This window comes from Ipomoea nil, unplaced genomic scaffold (assembly GCF_001879475.1).
Source record: "Ipomoea nil cultivar Tokyo-kokei standard unplaced genomic scaffold, Asagao_1.1 scaffold2868, whole genome shotgun sequence".
Lineage (NCBI taxonomy): Eukaryota > Viridiplantae > Streptophyta > Magnoliopsida > Solanales > Convolvulaceae > Ipomoea > Ipomoea nil.
Window position 1 is genome coordinate 303,250 of NW_017619296.1, and position 25,436 is coordinate 328,685.

General features: G+C 36.4%; 1 protein-coding gene across 1 annotated transcript; it reads left to right on the forward strand.

Annotated features, from left to right (window-relative positions):
• The first annotated feature begins 7,783 nt into the window (after positions 1-7,783).
• On the forward strand, positions 7,784-8,360 carry LOC109160641. The gene is made up of 2 exons (XM_019308924.1): positions 7,784-8,036; positions 8,111-8,360. The coding sequence occupies exons 1-2, from the start codon at positions 7,816-7,818 to the stop codon at positions 8,358-8,360; spliced, it is 471 nt and encodes a 156-aa protein (XP_019164469.1). The 5' UTR covers positions 7,784-7,815.
• Positions 8,361-25,436: the final 17,076 nt, after the last annotated feature.

Sequence of the window (25,436 nt, forward strand, 5' to 3'; positions counted from 1 at the left end):
GTCGTTTTAAACTCGGAGGACCACACCTAGTAATACCCTAATACTCGGAGGACCATTGGAGGTATTAACTCAAAAAAAAAAAAACAACAAATTTAGACCCATTTAGAGGTTATCACGGTTCCGATTCAGAACCGCTGATTCCGTTTCAGAACCGCTGGTTCCGATTCCGGAAACGAACAAACTGGAACCGAAAGTAAAACTTTATATAAAGATTCCGATTCCAGTTCTAGAACCGACGGTTCCGGTTAAAACCGCCGGTTCTAACCGGATTTATAAAAAAAAAAAAAAAAATAGGCCATGTTATTGGCCAAATTGGCGCAAAGGCCAAGATGGCCAAAATTTGGCCTTTGCGCCAGGGGGACCCACTGCCCATTGCGGCAGTATGCCAGGCAGCTTGAAGCTGCCAACTAATGCTATTTTTTTTTTCTTCTCCAGTTTGGAACCCAACTAATGCTACAGTGTTGGTTACGGTTCGAACCGAACCGTGGTCACCCCTAGACCCATTTCATATATCGTTTTTGTCATTTAACAATCTAAACTATCACATATTTACATTTTGGACACTTTTGATCCTTTCGATGACTTTTTCTAATGAAACCTAGACAAGAGCATTTTCGTTTCTTTAATTTTCCGTTTCATGTTTTTTTTTTCAACTTTTGTTTCCTCAGTCGTGGATTGCACTATTTCCTTCACCAGACTCATCTTCATCTCTTTCTCCAAATCGTCCTTCGTCAATGATGATACCGAATACGTGAGGACCTCTGGGTGCGAGGAAAAATCATTTTGCAACACAGTTGGAAAGCTTAGTATGATGCCACCCGGTTGGCTTCAGTACCGCTTTTGTTTTACTCCATGATTATGTGAATCATCTACTATAGTTGTAGAGCAAAAACAAAAATAAATAAAAAATAAAAAATAAAAAAAGAGAGAGAAAAAAGGAAAGAAGCTTTTTCTTTGTCATCGAAAAATACCTTCACTAAAATTGGGTTTCATAAGGACAGACTGTCTAAAATATGATAGTCTAGGATAGTCTAGGATGTTAAAAGATAAACAATTATCTATGACAAAATTTGGAATTGTCACCAAAGACAAAAGACACCCACTGGAATTAACTCTTTGACAATAATAATAATAATAATAATAATAATAATAATAATAATAATAATAATAATAATAATAATAAATTGAAGAGATAAAAATACTCTTGCCTAAAATATGGATTCATCGGAAGGACCAAAAGTTTTCAAAATATAATAGGCTGAAATGTTAAATAACAAAAACGATAATATGGGACTAAATTTTGAGTTGCAACCAAAGACCAGAGACCTCCATTAGAATTCATTGCTGGAAATCATTGTATTTCTGACCATTTTCCGACCACCACAAAAAGTGGTCGGAAAAATCACGTTTTTCGCATTTTTCCGGTGAATGGGTAAGGGGGTCGGGACGGGCTCGAAATTTCCGACCAATATTAGTAAGTTGTCGGAAACTGTCGGCGATTTGAATTTTAAATATATATATATATATATATATATATATATATATATATATATATATATATATATATATATGCTTCCACTGTGTATTTCCAAACCTATTTTCTCTGTTTTTACCCCTTTCTACTGTTTTTTTCTTCTTTGCAAGTTTTCTTTCAATAATTCATGCATAATAGTGCTAGAATCAAGTTGTACTACATGATATCAAGTTAAGGTATGTGTTTACATTTTTAAATCTACTATTTATTAAGACTTTTTTTTTAGATCTAGTTTGATTTTTTTAATATATTTTAGTGAATACTTATTTAGATTATTTATTTTAATATGATTGAAGAATGTATATGTGTGTGTATGTGAATATGTTTATAATTATTTGTATATTTTTACTTTTTAAAAATTACATTTTATATGTGTGTCTATTTACTAGTATGAATTTTTTTAGATCTAGTTTGATATTTTAAATATATTTTTGTGAATACTTATTTAGATTATTTATTTTAATATGATTGAAGAATGTATAGTGTGCATATATGTATACGTGTATTTATGTGAATGTGTTTATAATTATTTGTGTATTTGTACTTTTTTAAAAATTACATTTTATATGTGTGTCTGTTAACTAGTATGAATTTTTTTTTTAGATCTAGTTTGATTTTTTAAATATATTTTTGTGAATACTTATTTAGATTATTTATTTTAATATGATTGAAGAATGTATAGTGTGCATATATGTATATGTGAGTATGTTTATAATTATTTATATATTTGTACTTTTTACAAATTAGATTTTATATGTGTCTAATTATTAGTATGAGCGTATATGATTATTTAAAATATTAGTATTATTTTTAATATATTTATATATGTGTTTGCACTGTATATATGTTTTTACAGTTGTTTTACATGGATAATATACCTGAACATCGGAAATGGATGTATAATCGATTGTTACCCGGAAAAAGGGGGTACACAGATGAGTTCTTATTGGGTGTTGAGGAATTTGTAACTTATGCAAGCACACTTCCTGTATACAAGGCTTCAATGAAGATTAGGTGCCCATGTAGTAAGTGTAAGAATAGAGTACACTTGTCTGCAAATGATGTTCGTGTTCATTTGTATAGGAAGGGTTTTGAACCAAGTAATTGGATTTGGACATGTCACGGTGAACTTCCACCTTCAATACAACCACACATGAATGAGGGCCCTAGTGAAAATAACCAGTCTGAACAAATGGTTTTTGATGCATCTGGTCCATCATTTTTTCCATTAAATGTCAGAAATGACCAAGATGAAGAACCACATAGTAGTGCAAGAAACTTCTATGATTTGTTAGATGCTGCGAGACAACCTTTATCAATGAATGTTAATGAAGAAACAGAGCTGGCATATACATTGAGGATGATGAATATCAAGATAAATTTTAATATACCGCAGCTAGCAATAGATCGGATATTTCAGTATATTAACCATTTGGTGGGTCCCGATAATCGAGTACTTACCAGGTATTATGATGAAAAAAAGTTACTTACAAAGCTTGGTCTTGGACATGAGAAGATTGATTGTTGTGTAAACAGTTGTATGTTGTACTATAAGTCTGAAATAAATGACAAGCACTGTAAGTTTTGTGGTGAGACAAGATTTAAACCTTGCCCATCTGAATCTACTCGTGCAAAAGAGGTGCCTTACAAAAGAATGCATTACCTTCCTCTCATTCCTCGATTGCAACGTCTGTATGCATCATATAGCTTTGCTTCACAAATGTGATGGCATTATGAAAATCGTCGTGAACCTGGTATTATGTGTCATCCCTCTGATGGTGAAGCATAGAAGCACTTTGATAGAAGGTTCCCTGATTTCTCAGCAGATCCTCGAAATGTAAGACTGGGCTTATGTTCCGATGGATTTTCTCCATTTGGTTTCAATGCAAAGCCGTACTCTTGTTGGCCTGTTATGGTTGTTCCGTAAAATCTCCCATCTTCAATGTGTATGACTACACCATACACATTCTTAACGTGTATTACTCCTGGACCGAAGAACCCAAAGGCTAATATTGATGTCTATCTCCAGCCTTTAATTGATGAACTTCAATTGTTATGAGAAACAGGTGTCTTAACTTATGATGCATCACTTAAACAAAATTTTATGATGCGTGCTGCGTTAATGTGGACCATCAATGACTTTCCTGCATACGGTATGTTATCTTGATGGCAGACAACCGGGAAACTAGCATGTCTTTATTGTCTTCATTATTCTAAATCATTTTATTTGAAGAATGGTCATAAAACATGTTGGTTTGATTGTCACTGTCAATTCCTTCCAATGAATCACTCCTGGTGAAAGAATCGAGATACCTTCGTCAAACAACGAGCTGAGAAATCAAGACCTCAACCAATTTGGACATGAGATGAGTTGTTTCATAGTTTGAAAAGTATCCCAAGGATTATTGATGGTCCAATTGGTCGCGTTGAGGGGTTTGGACAAGCACACGATTGGAAAAAAAAGAGAGCATATTTTGGGATTTGCCGTATTGGAAGGATAATTTGTTACGTCACAATCTTGATGTGATGCATATAGAGAAAAATGTGTTTGATGACATTTTCCACACAGTTATGGATGTCAAAGGCACAGCTAAAAATAAAGGCACGCCTAATGCACGTCTCGATATGAAGCACGTGTGTAATAGGCCCGAACTTGAGTTGGTGGAAAAGAATGGACGTTATCTTATGCCCAAGGCAAGCTACAGTTTGAATCGTACTAATCAATTAGCTATCTATGAGTGGCTACGAACTTTGAAGTTACCTGATGGGTTTTCTTCTAATTTGTCTACATGTGTTTGATTCCATATCTTCTAAATTAATAGGGATGAAAGGTCATGATTGTCATATTTTTATGCAGTTTCTTATGCCTGTAGCCTTCATGTTTTTACCAAGCTGTCACTGGAAGCCTTTGACTGAGTTAAGTGCGTTTTTCGGAAATCTTTGCTCTACATCCCTACGTGTAGACAAAATTCAGGAAATGGAAAACTCAATTGTTTTAACATTGTGTAAGTTAGAATGGTTTTTCCCTCCATCACTGTTTGATTGCATGGAACACTTGCCTGTTCATCTTCCCTATGAAGCACGTTTAGGTGGCCCAGTACAATATCGTTGGATCTATTCATTTGAACGCTTCCTCAATCACTTGAAGTCCAAAATGAAAAATAAGAGATATGTTGAAGGTTCAATTGCTGATGCATATATGCTTGAAGAGGCAACACACTTTGCATCATTTTATTTTGAAGATGATGTGCAGAGTAGAAGAACAAGGATAGGTCAGAACCTAAATGATGGCGGCATTGATCAGAACTTGCTAGTTACGTTGTCAATATTCAATCGTCCTGGTCGGTCGATGGGCAGGAGAAAGACAAGATATTTGAGTGTAGAAGAACGTTTTACCGCTCATCAATATGTGTTACTGAATTGTTAGGAGGTTCAACCGATTTTAAGGTATGTGTGCTCCACTTTTTCCCATTGAAAATGGTTGTATGAAAATGGTTTACGACATTACAATCCTGGTTGTACTGATGAAGATGTAAACAATGAAGTTGAAAGAAATTTTGCACATTGGTTTAAAGAATATGTAAGAAGTTAATGCACTTTGTCATTTTTGATTCATTATTATCTATATTTTTTGTTATATGACATTTGCTTTGTATTTATTATTAGGTATATTGCCCAACGAACAATGTGTGTAACCAATCACTCATTGATTTGGCATCTGGGCCGATAATGGAGGTTAACACATACACTTCTAACTACGGAGTGTCAATCAAGGGAACAAGTTTAACACAATTTGAATCAAATTTTTTTGGCAAATTGCAAGAGGTTGTTGAGGTTGAGTACCCCAATGTTCCAATAAAAAAGGTTGTTCTCTTCAAGTGTGAGTGGTTTGACCCAACACCCAATATTGGGTCAATATTCAATTCTGAATATGGTATCGCTGAGGTGCATTGCAATAAACGATATAGGAAGTATGATCCTTTTATCATTGCACAAAGCGCATGTCTGGTGTGTTATATTCCATACCCACGAGGTATACGGGAGAAAATGAATTGATGGGTAGTCTTGAATGTACGCCCAAGAGGAACTATTGACACTGCCTATAGCTCTAGTTACACATATCAACATGATAACATACCGTTGCCTACATATGGGGGTGATCAAAGTATTCAAGATGCCGTGCAAGAGTTAGTGCACGAACCATTACAAATGAATGAAGTGGAATTACCTCACATCGGAAATCAATGGTCCGACCAAGGTGTCCAAATTGAAGATTAAGAAAAGAAGATACTGAAGAAATTGAAAAAGATGACAATGATGATTCTGTAGAAGATGATATTGGAGATATTGGTGATGAAGATGATAATGAGGAATCAAAGAATGATGAGGGTGATTTTTAATTTAGAGTTGAAATTTAAATGATTTTAATGTTTATTTTAATTTTAATTAGTGTTTAAGAAAAATTTAATTAATGCTAAAAAACTAAAGAATTAGACCGAAAACATAAAAATAAAAAAAAAAAAATGGCGCAAATCTGAAAATTTGGTCCCAAAATTTCACTAAGTTCTCTCTCCCTCCACTACTTGATTTCCCTCTCCCTCCACTACTTCACTTCTCCATCCTTCTCTCTCCCACTTCACATATCTTTCACAGCGTATTTCCTCCTTCACGGCCTACTTCTTCCTTCACGCCTCCAGCACCGGCAGTGGCACAACAATGGCAATCCCTAATCTCGTATTCTGAAACCCCATGTACTTTCTAATCTTTCAATGTTTGAGTAACCCAGTCCCTAATCGAATTTAGTTTTTTTTTAATGGATTCTGAAATATTCTATTTCTTGTTCGAATTTAGGTCCTCATGTTCTTGGTGTTGTTGCTGCTTATCAAGCTTCCATTGTACCATCCCTAAATGACTTGTCATGTGTCTTCACTCCTAGGGAAAACAATGCAGTAGACTCAGCAGGATTAACTTCATGGAAAAAAAGCTGTGAGCATTCAAATCTAACACTTTAAAATTGAAATTTCTGGATGAAATTGTTTGTATTGAAGGTTAATGGAAGAAACTATGTGAAACCAGAACTCAAAAGATCATTATGAGTTCTGGTTTTTGAAATTTCTATTCTAAATTTTTGAATATAGATTATGTTTCTTAATTTCTGGTTTTTAAATTTCTGGTTTGTGCTTTGTTGTATAATTCATAGGGACTGAGAATGTATTATAAGGTATCTATCCCAATTGAAAATATTAAGAGAGCAAATGAAAGTGCAAATTTGAAGAATCCATCAATGTTCATCACCCATGCAATAGCTAAAGCCTAAATCATATTTATGTGTAACCAACCCAATGATGGGCTGCTACCCTGGGCAGTCTCTGAGGGTTTACAGTGTGTTTGGGGACTGGCAGCAGAGATGAGGCTTTGAGCTGATATGCTGTGCAGATGTTGTTGGCAGATCTGCACTTTGGTGTAGCGATGAAGCCTTTCTTTGCAATTGTTGTGGAATGGAGCTGAAGTGGATTGCAGGCTAGATGCTCATCTACAGTCTCAGAAAAGCTGCAGATTTGCAGAGAATCTGAGAGGTTGCAGAGCAGATTTTGAGGCATTTTCAATTAGGAAGCTGATGTTTTGAAGTATTTTGAAGCTAATTCTCGGTTGATCTGCATTCTGTGAATTGCAAAAGTGTTTTGTGCTTTTAGAAGCTAATCTACACTATTGCTTAGTGTAGAGATGAAGCTCTTTTGTTGATTAGCTTTTGTTTTGATGCTCCTAGCTCTTTTAGTTGTGCTTGGTTTTGGCTTGGAGGGTTCTAATCAAAGGGGGCTATTCTTGCTGATCCTAGCCTTGATTCTCAATTTGGCTTGTGTTAGATTGGTGGAATCATGGTGAGCTCCAAGTATAGCATACACTTCGAGTTGGGAGTGTCTAGAACTTGAGAGATCCTTTAGGAATTGGAAAAAAGATGAAAGAAAAAAAGTGTAACCAAATAGAGTAGAGATATAAATGCATGTTATTTAAGTTTTCTCTGCATGATATATATCATTGCATGTACAAACACAAAACTTAGAAATGGTATGTGAAACCAGAACTCAAAGGATCATTTTGAGTTCTATTATGTGAAACCAGCACTCAAAATATCATTTTGAGTTTTGGTTTGTGAAACTAGAACTCAAAAAATCATTTTGAGTTCTGGTTTCAAAAACCAGAACTCAAAATGATCATTTACAAACACAAAACTTAGAAATGGTATTTTACACCACTAACTTTCTTTTGATTTTAAGCAGAAAATGTCTCAACGTGCAAGGCAAAATAATACAACGTTGATGTCCCAACCACCAATATCTAACTCTGAAAGAAATCAACTACCAAGTCCACCATCAAATAATTTCCCACAGTCCAGCCGAAATAGTGATTCAGAGCGAACTATATCCGCCTCACCAAATGATGTTCCATCACCTCCAACTTCACCAAGCAACATGCCCATAGTACGCCCCATTGGGAACAATTTGTAAGTCTTATATTGATAACTATAATAACTATAATGTGTTAACATTTATCTCTAACATTTATAATTTTTTACAGGTTTGAACCATGGCGTGCAAATAAAGTTATCGATTACGTAACTAAAATATTTCCAGATGCTATAAAATCATACAACGATGCTCCTATACATATGAAGGACGTATGGTTTAATGAATTCAGGGTAACTTATTTTATAACTGCTATTAGTAAATTACTTTATAACTACCATAGGGAACTACTAATATATACATTTAATAATTTATACCTTTACAAATTACTTTATACCTACTTTATGCTCCAGATGCTATAACTATTACTTTATACATTTACTAATTACAATTTGATTTTTTTTAATCTTATCAAAGAAAAAGTATAAGTGGAATCCAGAAGATGAGGCAGTAATTCAGAATATATTCCACAAAAAGGCTGCTAGAAGATTATCTGACACGTTGGGGAAGGTTCGCATCAATTTGGCAAGAGACCATGCAACACCAAATTGGATGAATGATCAGGTTTTGGCCCAATACCGCAGCATTTGGAATACGGAGGAGTTTAAGAAGACTGCTGCGAAGAACAAAAGAAATAGAAATTCAGATTGCGGGGGATTGGGACCATCACTGCACACTGCAGGTTCAATCTCTATTTCTGAGCATAGGAAAAGATTAGTAAGTCATTTACTACTATTTAAATATAATTTATAGTTAAAGAACAACATTAATATTTGGTTTATTGTTCTTGGATAGAAAGAAAATTAAAGCTTGGAGAAGAGCCCTCACATGTTGTGTTGTTCCAAGCAACTCACAAACGCAAAAAGACAAATGAGTTTGTTTGCAAAAAGGCTAATCATGTAAATAATGTAAGATACTAAAACTTTTCCTAGAATTAAAAGTGTAGGCCTAGTAAAGCAGTTTTACTTGTTTTAAAAAGTATACTCCATAATATACTTGTGCCAACATCCAAATATAGTAGTAAGAATACCCCTATCCTGATATTTAGAATGCAGATTATATTACAGCAGAAACTATATGGACTTGAGAACTAATTAAAAGTATGCTTAGTTTAGACATGTTAGGGGATTAATTACAATGAAAATATATACGAATGACTAGTTATGAAAGTATGGAATCTTGCTACTAATTATGTGTTATGTTTTTTGTTAAATTATGTGAATGTTAATGTGGTTATTTGATTGGTTTGTCATTACATGAACTGAAATGTGCTTTGATATGTTTCCTGTGTTAATTGCTTGGATTGGCCTGATGGTGTCCACCATTGCTTTTCTAGTCTTACTTGTCAGTTTGAATCTAGATCACCTACAACTTGAAATCCTTGCAATTTTTTATTTAATTTTTGTGTTTTGGTTTTTAATCTAACTATGATATATTATAAGAATAAAATGAAGCCAAATATACCTGAAGAGAGTTGTATGGTGAAGGTGCATCTGAGCCATACAAGTCCCATTGCCCGGTGGTGTTGCCCAAATCCTCCAAGTCAAAGTAAACACTCTTGTCACCATACTTAGCCGCAATAGCACCAGCCCTATACACACAATGCACACATTCAGTTCTAGATCACTAAGTGGAAGTTTGGCTGTACAAATTAAAGATGAAATCAATTTAAACTTAAGCCTATCTGTTATTAGACTGTGTCATCTTCCAATTTTACAGTCCATAAACCGCCATATTTGGGGCTTACTAAACCAACTTAAACTAGATTGCTTGTCAAAAAAAACTTGTGATCTACATGTTGACTTCATGATGAAAATGATCTCTTTATCCTGTTAGGGCAGAAAATGTTTGACATTGATCTCTTATAAGATTCTCTATATGTATAAGCCTTGATACATCTAACTCTTGCTTCCTTTGTAAACTTGTTTCATTCCTTTATGTGGGAGAAGTCTCGCTGCATACTAGCTAAAACCTTTACTGTGTGCAAACCTTTACTGTATTGAATCTTTTTATTTATAATGAAGAAAAGATATTGAGTTACTGCCTTCTACTACTTCAAGAGTCTTACTACTATGAAGTCTTACTACCTTGAGAGTCTTATTGAGTCTTGCTACACTGTATTGGTAATTGTTTGAGGAATTTCTAGGAAAATGATTGTTATAACATTTATTAGATTTTGAGATGATAAAATGATTGTGTTTGGTAAAAATTGTTAAATATAGGAGGCTGCAATTCAAAAACAACAAACTCAACCTGAGCTTGGAGAGTCAAATGCATGGTTCGTGGCAGCCGGTGGCCTCAAGAAAAGAGGATCTGTTTATGGATTTGGATCAGATACACCGCGCTACCTCGCTGAGGCTGTGACGCAAAAGAATTCTAAATTCGGACAATCATGGGCACATGCAGTTTATGAGGATCAAGTTAAGGAACTAAAAGAAGAGAACAAGAAAATGAAGGAAAAATTGGCATGGTTAGAAGTGGAATTTGTTGCAATTCATGGTGCAAATCAGCCTTGTTTTCAGTATACTAATCCAGCCATTAGCCATGAAAGTAGTGGTGTTGGGTTAGATGATCTTGAGCAATAGATCCAAGATTCTAACTTTTTTTTGGTGATGGGTTAGATGATCTTGAGCAATAGATCCAAGATTCTAACTTTTTTTGTGATGGGTTAGATGATCTTGAGCAATAGATCCAAGATTCTAACTTTTTTGTGATTTAGGAAATATTTTGATTGTATTAGCATTTTTAATGATGGTGGATATTAGAATTGCAACATTATGTATAATTAAATTTGCTATTGAAATGTATAATATTTGTGTTATGAAATTGCTAGTTTTAAAATTGGTAAAGCAGTGTATAATTTGTAGGAAAAGTAGCAATAGAAACTATAAATTACAAAAGAAAAAAAATATTTATTTATTAATTTCTGACCACCAGGGGTCGGAAATCTAGAACAAATGAATTCTTGGATCCAGATTTCCGACCGCCCGATCGTCGGGCTTTCCGACCAAATGGTGGTCGGTAATATGGATCCGTCTAAGTATCAAACTCGTCGTTTGTTTCCGACGATTATAAAAATGTGCTCACTGTTTCCGAACTGTCTTTGGTGGTCGGAATTAGTGACGGGCGTTTTTCTCGATCCCCATTTTGGTAAGAAAAGTGGTCGGAAACATGGTTTCTGACCCGATTTAGGCTGTTTTCGACCACTTTTGGTTGGCCGGAAATCTGTTGATTTCCAGCCGTGATTAATTCATCCATAGCATGTATTCAATTGGCCAAGGTTAAACACAATGACAATTTTAATCTACCATTCAACAACATCAAAGAGAATAAACCAACATCCAATTTAACGATTAAAAAAACTAGGCTACATAGTTAAATGTTCAACACAAACCTATTCAATCTAGATCTATTTACATTGATCCATATAATGATTATACTAAGCCAAACCTATTACCCACTACCTAGTACTATCAACACTAAAACGAAGGATTCACTTTCAAACTAAATTTGTTTGAGCAAAGGGGTTCAGTCTTGGCTTCACTCAAGTCTTTGAGCCTTGTGTATATCTTTTCCAATACATTGCTACACACCTGGGGTGAGGTGCAAGGCCCACACATAACATATATCACATTGCCTAGAGGCCTCATGTAAATCCCATCACCTCGGATCTTATGAATAAGTTTTGCAACATAGAGTGACGCGTACCTGCATTTTATTCGCCAAGTTCTCGGGAGTTTAAGGAAGATGTTGAAACATTGCAGATTATGTACGAACGAACAAATAAAAACTCTACTTTCATTGGTTCAAAAGCATTCAGTCAACCAGAACAAAATCATTGTACAGATTCGAGGATGCGAAACATGAAAGAATAATAAAACCACATACCCGGCATTGGAGCCTTCAGCTTGGAGTTCCATTGCACAAAAAGTTCCCAACACAACCTGTAACAACCCAAAATTTTATTTCATAAATCCGGTATTAAGAAATTCCAAAATAGCCATTTTCACTCCATTCAAAAATTTTGCGATCAATTGGTGTTCAAATAAATTATTTTAGTCACATTTTAAATTAATTCGACACCAAGACTTATTTTATTCGAAATTCCTAAATTTTCAGGTACTTCGCGTAACATGATTTAAATCGAGAAATTTATCTGAGTGAGACCGGGAGAATTCAAAAAGATTTAAAACAAGGGTTCCTCTAAATAGATTTTGAGAAAATTCATTTTCAACCCCAAAGTATTTAAAGTTAGCATTTCTAGCTCATGGTTCATGAACCATCCAAAGCCTTTCCTGATTAATCTTTTAGCCAAAGAAATTACTCTTTTGCCCTCAACCAATTATTGGCAATTATCCTAGGGTTTTGGACCCTATAAAATATCTCTTTAGCTACATTGTCTTCTCCTAATTTCTTCTTTGCCTTCCCAAATTCTTGTCAGCCAAGTAGAAGAAGAACAACACAGTAAGCTTTTCATCCCATCCCTTCACCTCTTATCCTTAAGGTTTCCATCCTAGCTTTCAATCTCTGAGTTGGTTAGGATTGGCTTGTGTTGTTGTTGAGGTGTCTAGGTGGTGAAGGAGGCTCAAGCTAGATAGAGAGGAAGAAGAGATCTAAGCTAAGAAGAAGAACTACAAGAGGTATAACCCCATGGACTCCCTTTTAAAATATGCTTCTGTGAAGCCTTTATGTTGAGTAGAAATGAGTAGAAACTATGAGTTTTTGATGTGTTTATGCTAAGAAGTGATTTAGTATTTGTTTGTGTGTTATTGAGATTGTTTTGGACTTGTTTGGATTGGATTTTGCAGATGAAAAACCTTCTGGTGCACAACACAGTGTGCACCAGATCAGAGTAACGACCCTAGTCGCGACCCATCAGGAGGGCCGCCGGCTAGAGCCGTGCTTGTACGGGACTAGGGCACGACCCTAGAGGAGGGATGCTGCCTAGTCCGGTGAAGTGACAGGGTATAAGGGGCGGACCATGAGGAGTCTCGCCCCAGGTCCCTGACTTTGATTCTGAGATGAATCTGTGCAGTGGGTGGACCCTTGTGGCTCAGCTCTTCGGGACCGTCTCGACGCACGTTTTGGCTTTGATTTCGTTGAATTTTGATCTAAAATGAGTATGTTATGAAGGAAATTGTGAAGAAATACTACACAGAGTATATATTTTGCTATGCACTGTATATGATAAATTGTTGTCTTTGTGATCTGATTGAGGTTTTTATTATGTAAAGAAACATGATCATTTGAGAATATGATTTATTATGAAAGCATGATTACATTGAGTTATTTGATCAATGAGAATAGAAGTATAATTGTTGAAGTGAAATGTATAGAATTTGCTTTGTCGCCAACTGAGCACGACATTATATTCTTAAGTATTTCATGATATTTCATCATGGTTTTAGAAGCATGTTATAGAGCATTTTGATATTTCACATGTGTCATATTTCAAAAATGCATAAGGGGCCTACGTGAGCCTAAGAATATTTTCAGAAACCATAAGCATGTGGTATATCATTCTTTGATGCATTGAGAAGTAGTAGAGTTGTTGCATGCATGAGATTGATGCATGAGAGATATATTTATGTATTATCTATATCAGTTAGGTTTTGGAGGACCACTTTGGACTATGTCCTCTCGGATGACAGTTATGGACATAGTGGTCCTAGTACATGTAACGCGGCCGTATTCCCACGTTACGAGGTTGGAAACTGCCTGCCAGGCTTGGAATCCTGGTAGGGGGTGTGCACACTGAAAGTTCGATACCTGATTCCATAGCGCGTGAACCATGAATTTGGTTCCATATACGGTAGGAGATATTGGGTCGGATTTACGCCGGCAATTCATGCTACGATGAAACCCTGAGCCGTCTACGAGCAAAAGAAAGAAAGAAAGCGAGTCAAGAGAGACTCAAAAGAAAGAAAGCGCGAGTCAAGAGAGACTCAAGAAAAAGAGAGCGAGTCAAGAGAGACTCAAGAGAAAGAAAGAGACCTCCACAGAAAGTACTCTATTTTTACAAAGAGAGTGTATACATACATATATATATATATATATATATATATATATATATATATATTTATTTATTTATTTATTTATTTATTATTGCACGAGAATGCATATGAGTATGAGTATATTATTGCACGAGATTGCATAGGAGTATGATTATATTATTGCATGAGATTGCATATGAGTATGAGTATATTATTGCACAAGATTGCATATGAGTATGAGTATATTATTGCATGAGATTGCATATGAGTATGAGTATATTGTTGCACGAGATTGCACTTGAGTATGTTTATAGCATTGCACAAGATTGTATTTGAGCAAAGTATCGTATGAGAATACATAAAGTGAATGTTGACTTATAATCGTTTTGCTGTATTAGAAGTCTTGTTTACCGAATTATGAGATGAGAATATGAAAGTATGAGACTACCTGTTATATGGTTTATTAGCATGATCCTATCTATAAGCATGATTTACTCGATAAGTCATTTGAGAAGTTATATGTTGATGAAACTAAGTGATCAGTCTTATATATATATATATATATATATATATATATATGCGTTTGCCAGCTGATATTATAGGGTGCAAGCATCTAGAAAGTATGTGATAGATTTAAAGGCGAATTGAGATGAGTTATTGTTGATAAAGGAATCAAATGTTTTCAAGTAAATGCTAGAATGCTTTACAGGGTTGAGTGTGGTTATACTTAGGTCCGTGCTAACGGGTGTTTTCCTATTTGTCTATGTGTTGCTTGCAAAACCCCTTTCAGGTGGACTTAGCAGTGAGAAGCTAGAAGTCGAGTTAGATTAGTCTCGTAGTTAGAGATGTCTAAACTCTAGATTTATTGATGTTCATGTTTTGATGACTAGACTTATTGACTTTATGTTCTTTTGATGATGTTGTTGACTATTTGGGGTGACGTTTTTCCCTCTTACTTTTCCAGTATTTTTTTTAGATACCAGATTTTTATCTTATTTCTAGAAGTACCCTTTAGCTTGTGCAATCACCATATAGTGGTGGTTGTGGCGGTGACACTCCCACTATTTATATGTTGGTTAATATTTCTGCTGCTTAGTTTATGTTAATGACTATTTAGGGTTATAATTAAGAGTTAGAAAAGTGGGGTGTTATAAATTGGTATCAGAGCGGTACGAACCACGAGAGACTTAGGAAGTTTGACTCTTAAGAATGAGTATAGAAACTCTAATTAAAATTCCTAGGAAGAAGGACAAGTTAAGGAAAGACCTCTAAGTTGAAGTTTTAAGAAAGACAAGATAAGAAGGGAACTTTAAGTGGAAATCCTAGGAAGGACCAGATTAGGGAAAGAGCCCTAAGTTATGAAATTTGAGATAAGATGGAACCCTAAGTTATGAATTTGAGATGTGAAATACTCTAAGTTCAGTGACTAAGTATGAGAATTAGAGTTAAGAGAAACTCTAAGTACCATGGGAATGCAGTGAGGTTGTGAGTTCCCTTGCGTTTGCTTATCTGTTTATGTGATTTATCAATGTGCTTAATGTGCTTTTGTCTATCTTTGAGACTAAAGCAGAGAAGTGTTCAGTGAGAAGTTGAAGTGAATGTTAGAAGTTGAGATTTTGAAAGTTAAAGTTTGAAAGTGGAAGTTTTGTAAAAGTTGCTAATGTGAAAAGTATAAGAGCTTGTACTTGTTTCTTGCTTATGTGCCTTACTTGTTGTAAGCCTTGCTTTAAATGAAAGGAAAAGTTAAAAGCAGTTAATTCTTGAGTATCTCGTTGTGTTCCTTGTGCCAATCTTCCATTCTAAGTTCTTTGTTGTTGATGGCATGATAATCCTTGAAATTGTATCATCGAGTTTGAGTTCATGCTTTCTGGAAATTTTCTCGTAACTTGTTATTGATCCCTGAGTCATTTTGACTACTTTCAGTTTGCTTTCGATGTCTATCGAAGCTATCCATGTCTAAAGCTGAGTATGCGAAATTGTCTTAATTGAGTTGAGCCTTGAATTATTGCTAATGTCTATTCTTGATCTTCCACGATTCATTGATGAGTTTGCATCTAGCACGCTTATGGATTCTTTCTAAGTATTTTTGTGAGATATCATTGAGTTGCAATGCTAGTGTAATTGAATCTTGAAGCTAGTATGATCTTGTTGAAAACCTTATTCTTGGAATCTCATTGTATTTCACTTGAGCTTATTATCCTTGAATCCATATTGTTGGGATCCATTGAGTTGTTGAGTCAAGATCTGATCGTTGTTGTTATGCCATTGGAATCCGTATTTGTTGAGTTATTCCTATGAGCTTATATTTGATGAGTATTCTTGAAAGTGTTTTGCTCTTAGAGAGCTATTGTATTGACTATGCATCCTTTTGTACTCTCGGATCGTGTTGCTATAGTCTTGAGATCGTCCATTGTGGTGGTATTTCCTTGTTATTGAGCTATTGATTTGAGATCATCTTTCTTTTATATCTTCATTTGGAATCCACTAGTGTTGATCTATCGCTTGGGATTAAATCTTTATTGCATCTTTATTTGGAATCCGTTAGTATTGAGTTACTTCATTGAGATTATTCCTTGTTGTGCCCTTCTCTTGGAATTCGATCCACAGCTTTTGTTTCACAAGACTTTGTTGAATCTTGGAAAATCTTGGCTTTGATAAGCAGAACTTGGGTTGTAACCCGTAGTACTCTTGAGTTTCAAGTTTAGAAACCTCTTACATTCTTCTTCTGTGGAGTCAATTTCCTTCAAATCAAGTGTACACCTATCTGGTGAATTCAAGTTTGTTAGTCCAGCAGATGCCTCGTTTAGCCTTGATTTTACCCTTGAGAAGTTAAAAGTTAAAAGTTGAGAATTGAAAAGTTATGTGAAAGATGATAATGTGATAAGTATGAGAGTTGTGCTTATATTCTGTTTATGTCTTTTACTTGTGTGATCTTTGCTTTTGAGGAAAGAAGGTTAGAAGTAGCAAGAATCTTTTGTTGCAAAGAAGTAAAGTAGTAGTGTGCTTATCTAGTCAACCGAAGAACGTGATGAAGAAGGTTACTCTGCTTGCGGTTTGGAGTCGGTTGTAGCAGTCTTGGCTCGAAATGATCGGCATCATGGCTCGTGCAGTATCGCCCACAAGATCCAAGCTAACCTCAAGGATTGAAGTGAAACTTCGTGCAGCTAGAGACAAATATGAAGAAAAGGAAGTGATTAGAGCTTAGAGACCACAGTAAAAGATCCACAATTGTGGAAGGAAGGCAAGTGTAAACGTCAATGCAGTAAGAAGAAGCCAAACCTACTTAAGATGACGCTTTTGAGATCAATGCTGAAGAAAATTTTGAAGAATAAACTCGAAGGTTAAAAGTAGAAACTTGGAGCACCGAGAATTTGGACTTAAAGTGGGACAAAACAGACATGAAAGCGATTCAATCTACCTTTGAAGAAATGATGAATGGATAAGTTAGGTGTTGAAACTCCGAAGGTGTGAAAGTCTAAGACGATGGATGGTAACTTTGGGCTATGAAAGATATAAAGATAGTAAGAAACGTTGTCAGTAAGTTGTGGGTCCCGATTAAGTGTGAAGAAGTTAGGGAAAGAACTAAGCAAAAAGGGACAAGTAGAAGAATGTAAATTTAAAGCAGGATAAAGTTATGTGAGAACTTAAAGAAGAATTTTAGCAATGAGAATGAAACAAGAAGCAGTTGAACTTATAGAATGATTGGATAATTGAGGGAACGAGATTAGTAGGAGTAAATCTAAACGATTAAGTGCAATCGTTGAACTTTCGTGGAATAGAATGAGACTTTGCATCTGTAACACCCCGTGTTACGACCCCTAAGAGCAATTAAATCATTTAATCAATTACCCAAAAGAAAGAATTAAATCACAATAATTAATTAGGAAAGGCCCACCATAGTCCACGGGCCCTTATCCCTAAACCCAATCCTTAGTCCCAAAAGAAATAGAATTAGCAAGCCCATAATATTAGTTCCTAACTAGGACTCCCAAATATATAAATAGGGGACTTAAGAGGCACCTAGAACCCCCCCACCACAAGAATAACGCCCACCACCCCAAAGAGCTCCAAGAATCCCCCTAGAAAAAATCAAGAAAGCAAGAAAGCTTAAAGAAAGACCCTTCATAGCCAAGGAATTAATTAAGGCTAAGAGGTAACCCATGTCTCAACAAAACCTATTTTCATAGTTATGATTCCCCCTTAGGGTTTCCCCATATTATTGTGTATTAATGACTTGTGATGATTATTATTGATGATTGATGTGATGATCCCATGGGAGATCTTGATAATCTTGATATTGGGAGTCTTGATAATTATGATGTTCTTGATGATATATGGAGTTCTTGATGATTATGTGTTGTTCTTGATAATTGTGTGATGCCCTTGATTCTTATGTGTTATTCTTACCGAATCTTGCAATTAGAAGGCGAATCGTATTCTTGTTGATATAAAAGTGATTAGAACCCTAGGTTGTATCGTATGATATTATTCTTGGACTATCAGGTGGGGAAATCGCATGTTTGGGTGTTGATTATGTTTAGAAAAGCATGATAGGTTATGTGCCGTTCGTTTCTCGTATTTGATCCGTTAATTGTCTACGTGTTGTCGCTGATTGCGTTGTAAAGTGTCTAAGCATGGTTTCGGGTTCCACAATGGTTCCCGGGGCGAAATGGTGTGATAAGAGTCAGTGGGGGGTAGGTGGGGGGTAGGGGACCCGCCACCTACCCACGGGCGGAATGGTGATCCCAGCAGCGGGCAGCCGGCGGGCGGGCAGCCGGCGGGCGGGCAGCCGGCGGGTGGCCCCCCACCCACCGGCTACCCGCTGGAATTTTCCCCATCTTGGGTTCCCGGCTTCCCCGTTTGATGTTCCCCCGTCCCCCGTGGTGTCCCAACGGACTCCGTTTATCGTGCCTATGTCTAGTTTGATATTTCGGGTACCGTTCGTAGGTTTAGGAGTCCATTATATTGCATGCTAGTTGAATTGGTATCCCGTTGACCTAGGTGGAAAAAGCATGAACCCCTTAGGACTATTCTTAGTATGTGATGGATCACGCATAGGTTTTGTTATACGTTTTCTCCCCCTTCCCAACGTGTTAATGTGGGTTGCATGTACTTGCTATATGTTATGTGTGTGTGTAACCCCGAATTGGTTAAGATCAATCGGGCTATACGGGCAGTCGGGTGGGCTGAGAACCATACCGGCTGTTAACCAGGCTGGTAGAGACCGGTCAGGTATATAAATATTATATAGGACTAAGTTCCACTATACGGGAAGTCGGATGGGCTGAGAACCATACCGGCTGTTAACCAGGCTGGTAGAGACCGGTCAGGTATATAAATATTATATAGGACAAAGGTCTACTATACGGGCAGTTGAATGGGCTGAGAACCATCTCAACTGTTAACCAGGCTGGTAAAGACCGGTCAGGTATATAAATATTATGTAGGACAAAGGTCCATCAGTCGGTTGCGATCGGCTCCTCCGTAATGTGAGACGGGGCAGGGTGCTGCGGGGCCGTGTCAGAGCTATATGCGCTGACCCTCATGTATGGGCATGCGATTGGTCCTGTGGCGCCATCAAAGTGTGCTATGTGATGAGATATGGATGAGTTGTGTTTATGAGTATATTGGGGGATGTGACTATGGGATTTATGCTGGGGATTGTCTATGTTGGGTTATGATTATTAATTGTGCTCAGCTTTATCTGTCTTGCCTGTTATGGATTGTATACGCTTGTTATAACTGTTGCTTGTGTCTAGCCTTATCTGTCGAGTCATTCCCGGTTTAACAGCTAGAGTCTCGTAGGATATATCTTCATGCTCAAAATGGTTTTCGTATATCTATATATATCTCTATATGTATTGTATTTTAACGCGTTGGAGTGGGTTACCAGCATCTCTCGCTGAACATATATATTTGGCTTTCAGGCACAGAAGAATAGGTCACTGGAGTGCGCTAGAGCTTGGAGCGTAGAAGTAGTTAGTTTCCCTTTTGGCCTGCGTGCCACGTTTATGCATTTATATTACTGGGACATTAGTTAGTTAGCCTGTGCACCTGAGTTCTCTAGCTCAGGTGTGGCATAGCACCCCGTACTCTCGTACTCTGATTGGGACTTAATGAGATTTCACCTTTATTTTATAAGTTTTAAATATCTTGAAAATCTGGGGTGTTACAGCATCGAAGGACCCTTGAAAGATGTAACGCGGCTAAGGCAAGAAAGAAAGTAACACTAAGAGTCACGAGATGGTAAAGATTAGTAAGAAGGAGAGGAATCAAAGTCGGAGTTTATTGAACCACAAGAAGTTCTAGAAAATACTCAGGAAAAGAGACTTACAAGTTAGCACTGTTGACTAACATGGGTAAAGATTTAAAGTGTAGAGAAGATGTATAATTGTATTTCCCGTGTGGGAATTCCGTTGAGGTACAGAAGGTAAACAAGGCTAGTAAGAGATAAGTAGCAATTGGTAAAAGTAACAAGAATAGCTAAGGCCTTGTGTTAACGGAGGCACGGCATTCTATCTTAAAATCACTTGACAGATGAAACGATGGTTAAGTATTATCAAGAAGTTTTAGAACAAAGTACTTGGCAAAGGGATAAGTTATACCCTGGAATTAGTAAAGAAGCCCCAAAAGGAATACACCGAACTAGATTGAAAGAGAGTTGCTACATTTAATCTACAATAAAGAGAACTAAGAGTGAGTTGGATCACATTACGTGGTTTGAAGGATGGATAAACCCCTAAGATGAGTATCCATGTATGGTATGAAAGAAAGGCTACAATATTACGTCTAGTATGTCGATAAAGACCGATTAATGAGTATTTGAGCAAAGTAATTTTGAGAGTCGATGATGTTTATCATCGATAGATAGAAGATTAAGCAACGAATGACGAATTAATGACGTTGAAATGAGAGGATTGTGGTAGTTGAAGTTTATTAACTATGGTCGAAGTGAACTAATAGAGTTATGAGAATTGGTTTTCGTTACTGTAATCTATTAGTGACGAGTGAGAACGGTAAGCAGTTCGTAAAGAAAAACTTAATACTTCAAGCAAGAGAAGTTATGATCTGTAGTAGATTGAATTGTGGGTATCTGGCCCTAGTAAAGAATAGTAAGATGCTACTGAGTAAGAAAGAAAAGTGTTTAGGAAACACTCTCAGTTTTTATGAAAGAAAACGTGGAAGTTCAAAGTATCGAGACCGAAGAAGTGGTAAGAACGATGAGAATAAGAGGAGTAACAAAGAAACTTTGGGTTAGTGAGTTCTAGTGTTAGATCAAGTTTCGCGCCTTAGTTATTTGGGTGCTTGTTTGGAAATCAGAGATCCCATTTCTTCCTAGCATTCCAAGAAAACTTTTAAGCCAATTCTTGAAGTTCTTGCCATCTTTTTGAAAGCTTCTATTTTAAGAAAACTGATCCGTTCTTTCTAAGTTTCGGGACGAAACTTATTTTAAGGGGGATAGGGTGTAACAACCCAAAATTTTATTTCATAAATCCGGTAATAAAAAATTCCAAAATAGCCATTTTCACTCCATTAAAAATTTTTGCAATCAATTGGTGTTCAAATAAATTATTTTAGTCACATTTAAAATTAATTCGACACCAAGACTTATTTGATTCGAAATTCCTAAATTTTTGGGTACTTCGCGTACCAAGATTTAAAATAAAGGGTTCCTCTAAATAAATTTTGAGAAAATTCATTTTCAACCCCAAAGTATTTAAAGTTAGCATTTCTAGCCCATGGTTCATGAAGCATGGTAGACCATAAACCATCCATAGCCTTTCTTGATTCATCTTTTAGCCAAAGAAATTACTCTTTTGCCCTCAACCAATCATTGGCAATTATCCTAGGGTTTTGGACCCTATAAAATATCTCTTTAGCTACATTGTCTTCTCCAAATCTCTTCTTTGCCTTCACAAATTCTTGTCTGCCAAGTAGAAGAAGAACAACACAGTAAGCTTTTCATCTCATCCCTTCACCTCTTATCCTTAAGGTTTCCATCCTAGCTTTCAATCTCTGAGTTGGTTAGGATTGGCTTGTGTTGTTGTTGAGGTGTCTAGGTGGTGAAGGAGGCTCTAGCTAGATAGAGAGGAAGAAGAGATCCAAGCTAAGAAGAAGAACTACAAGAGGTATAACCCCATGGACTCCCTTATAAAATATGGCTTAGTGAAGCCTTTATGTTGAGTAGAAATGAGTAGAAACTATGAGTTTTTGATGTGTTTATGCTTAGAAGTGATTTAGTATTTGTTTGTGTGTTGTTGAGATTGTTTTGGACTTGTTTGGATGGGATTTTGTAGATGAAAAATCATCTGGTGCACAACACAGTGTGCACCAGATCAGAGTAACGGCCCTAGCCACGGCCCATCAAGAGGGCCGCCGGCTAGAGCCGTGCTTGCACGGGACTAGGGCACGGCCCTAGAGGAGGGCCGCTGCCTAGTCCCGGTGAAGTGACAGGGTATAAGGGGAGGACCATGAGGAGTCCTGCCCCAGGTCCCTGACTTTGATTCTGAGATGAATCTATGCAATGGTCAGACCCTTGTGGCTCAGCTACGTGACGTTTCGGGCCAAGTGTTAAGGTCCCTTGTGGCTCAGCTCTTCGGGACCGTCTCGACTTACGTTTTGGCTTTGATTTTGTTGAATTTGGATCTAAAATGAGTATGTTATGATGGAAATTGTGAAGAAATACTACACAGAGTATATTTTTTGCTATGCACTGTATATGAGAAATTGTTGTCTTTCTGATCTGATTGAGGTTTTTATTTAATAAGAAGCATGATCATTTGGGAATATGATTTATTATGAAAGCATGATTACATTGAGTTATTTGATGAATGAGAATAGAAGTATAATTTTTGAAGTGAAATGTATAGAATTTGCTTTGTTGCCAACCGAGCATGACATTATATTCTTAAGTATTTCATGATATTTCATTCATGGTTTTAGAAGCATGTTATAGAGCATTTTGACATTTCACATGTGTCATATTTCAAAAATGCATAAGGGGCCTACGTGAGCCTAAGAATAATTTCAGAAACCATAAGCATGTGGTATATCATTCTTTGATGAAGTGAGAAGTAGTAGAGTTGTTGCATGCATGAGATTGATGCATGAGAGATATATTTATGTATTATCTATATCTGTTAGGTTTTGGAGGACCCGTTTGGACTATGTCTTCTCGGATGACAGTTATGGACATTGCGGTCCCAGTACATCTAACGCGGCGTATTCCCACGTTACGAGGTTGGAAACTGTCCGCCAGGCTTGGAATCCTGGTAGGGGGTGTGCACACTGAAAGTTCGATACCTGATTCCACAGCGCGTGAACCACGAGTTTGGTTCCATAGACGGTAGGAGATATTGGGTCGGATTTACGCCGTTCCCGATGGGGCAATTCACGCTACGATGAAACCCTGAGGCGTCTACGAGCGAAAGAAAGAAAGGAAGCGAGTCAAGAGAGACGCAAAAGAAAGAAAGCGAGTCAACAGAGACTCAAGATAAAGAAAGAGATCTCCACAGAAAGTACTCTATTTTTACAAAGAGAGTGTATACATATATATATATATATATATATATATATATATATATATATATATATTTATTTATTTATTTATTTATTATTGCACGAGAATGCATATGAGTATGTGTATATTATTGCACGAGATTGCATATAAGTATGAGTATATTATTGCATGAGATTCCATATGAGTATGAGTATATTATTGCACAAGATTGCATATGAGTATGAGTATATTATTGCATGAGATTGCGTATGAGTATGAGCATATTGTTGCACGAGATTGCACTTGAGTATGATTATAGCATTGCACAAGATTGTATTTGAGTAAAGTATCGTATGAGAATACATAAAGTGAATGTTGACTTATAATTGTTTTGTTGTATTAGAAGTCTTGTTTACCGAATTGTGAGATGAGAATATGAAGTATGAGACTACCTGTTATATGGTTTATTAGCATGATCCTATCTGTAAGCATGATTTGCTCGATAAGTCATTTGAGAAGTTATATGTTGGTGAAACTAAGTTATCAGTCTTATATATATATATATATATATATATATATATATATATATATGAGTTTGCCAGCTGATATTATAGGATGCAAGCATCTAGAAAGTATATGATAGATTTAAAGGTGAATTGAGATGAGTTATTGTTGATAAAGAAATCAAATGTTTTCAAGTAAATGCTAGAATGTTTTACAAGGTTGAGTGTGGTTATAATTAGCTGCGTGCAAACGGGTGTTTTCCTATTTGTCTATGTGTTGCTTGCAAAACCCCTTTCAGGTGGACTCAGCAGTGAGAAGAAGTCGAGTTAGATTAGTCTCGTAGTTAGAGATGTCTAAACTCTAGATTTATTGATGTTCATGTTGTGATGACTAGACTTATTGACTTTATGTTCTTTTGATGATGTTGTAGACTATTTGGGGTGACGTTTTTCTCCCTTACGTTTCCAGTATTTTATTTAGATACCAGATTTTTATCTTATTTCAAGAAGTACCCTTTAGCTTGTGCAATCACCACGGAGTGGTGGTTGTGGCGGTGACACTCCCACTATTTATCTTTTGGTTAATATTTCCGCTGTTTAGTTTATGTTAATGACTGTTTAGGGTTATAATTAAGACTTAGAAAAGTGGGGTGTTACACAACCACCCTACCAACGGCTGGAAGTAAAGAGATCTGCCAAACTAGGTGTTCATCCCATAGCTGTAGAAGTCCCAAAAATAAACAAACCAATTGAATATTCATTGCTACTAGAAAAGCTTTTGTTAGGATCAATTTGACTTAACTTGTGACCTGACTCTGGTACCACTTGTTAGGATCAAACGCTTACCACTACGCCAAAAGCTATAGCTAGCTGCATCCTCACTGTGAGCTATAACTTATGAAATAGTGGTAAGTGTTTGATTCTAACAAGTGGTACTAGAGCCAGCTCACGAGATCGAGTCCCAGCAAGAGTAAACACTATGCAGTTAAGATTGATAGGTGCTGAGAGGGAGAATTGTTGGGCAGAGGCCGATGTAGGGCCAAATTTGTGGCTAGGGGTCCTTTCAAAAATCTATGTTTCATCATGTTTCATCCCTCTTATTTTAAGATTTTCCTCACTCCATTTCTTCCCGTCTTTCCGGAGATCTCTCTCAACAAGTTGGGGAGGCATGGTCGAGGGCCTTCCAAACCTCCATAGCAATAGGACATCGTCGATGTCTTCGCTGACTCCCTGGTAAACATAGTAGTCATCAGATTGCGTAAAATCGCTAGTATAAAAAATATCAAAAAAATCTAAGAATCTACGTCCAAAGTTTAAACTTTGGACGCGTAAATGGGAGAGCAGTGACATTTTTGTAATTAAAATGTCAATATATGATATTTTTTATGTTTTTTCTAAAATTAAAAACAATATGCGTCCAAAGTTCCGGAACTTTGGACGCAT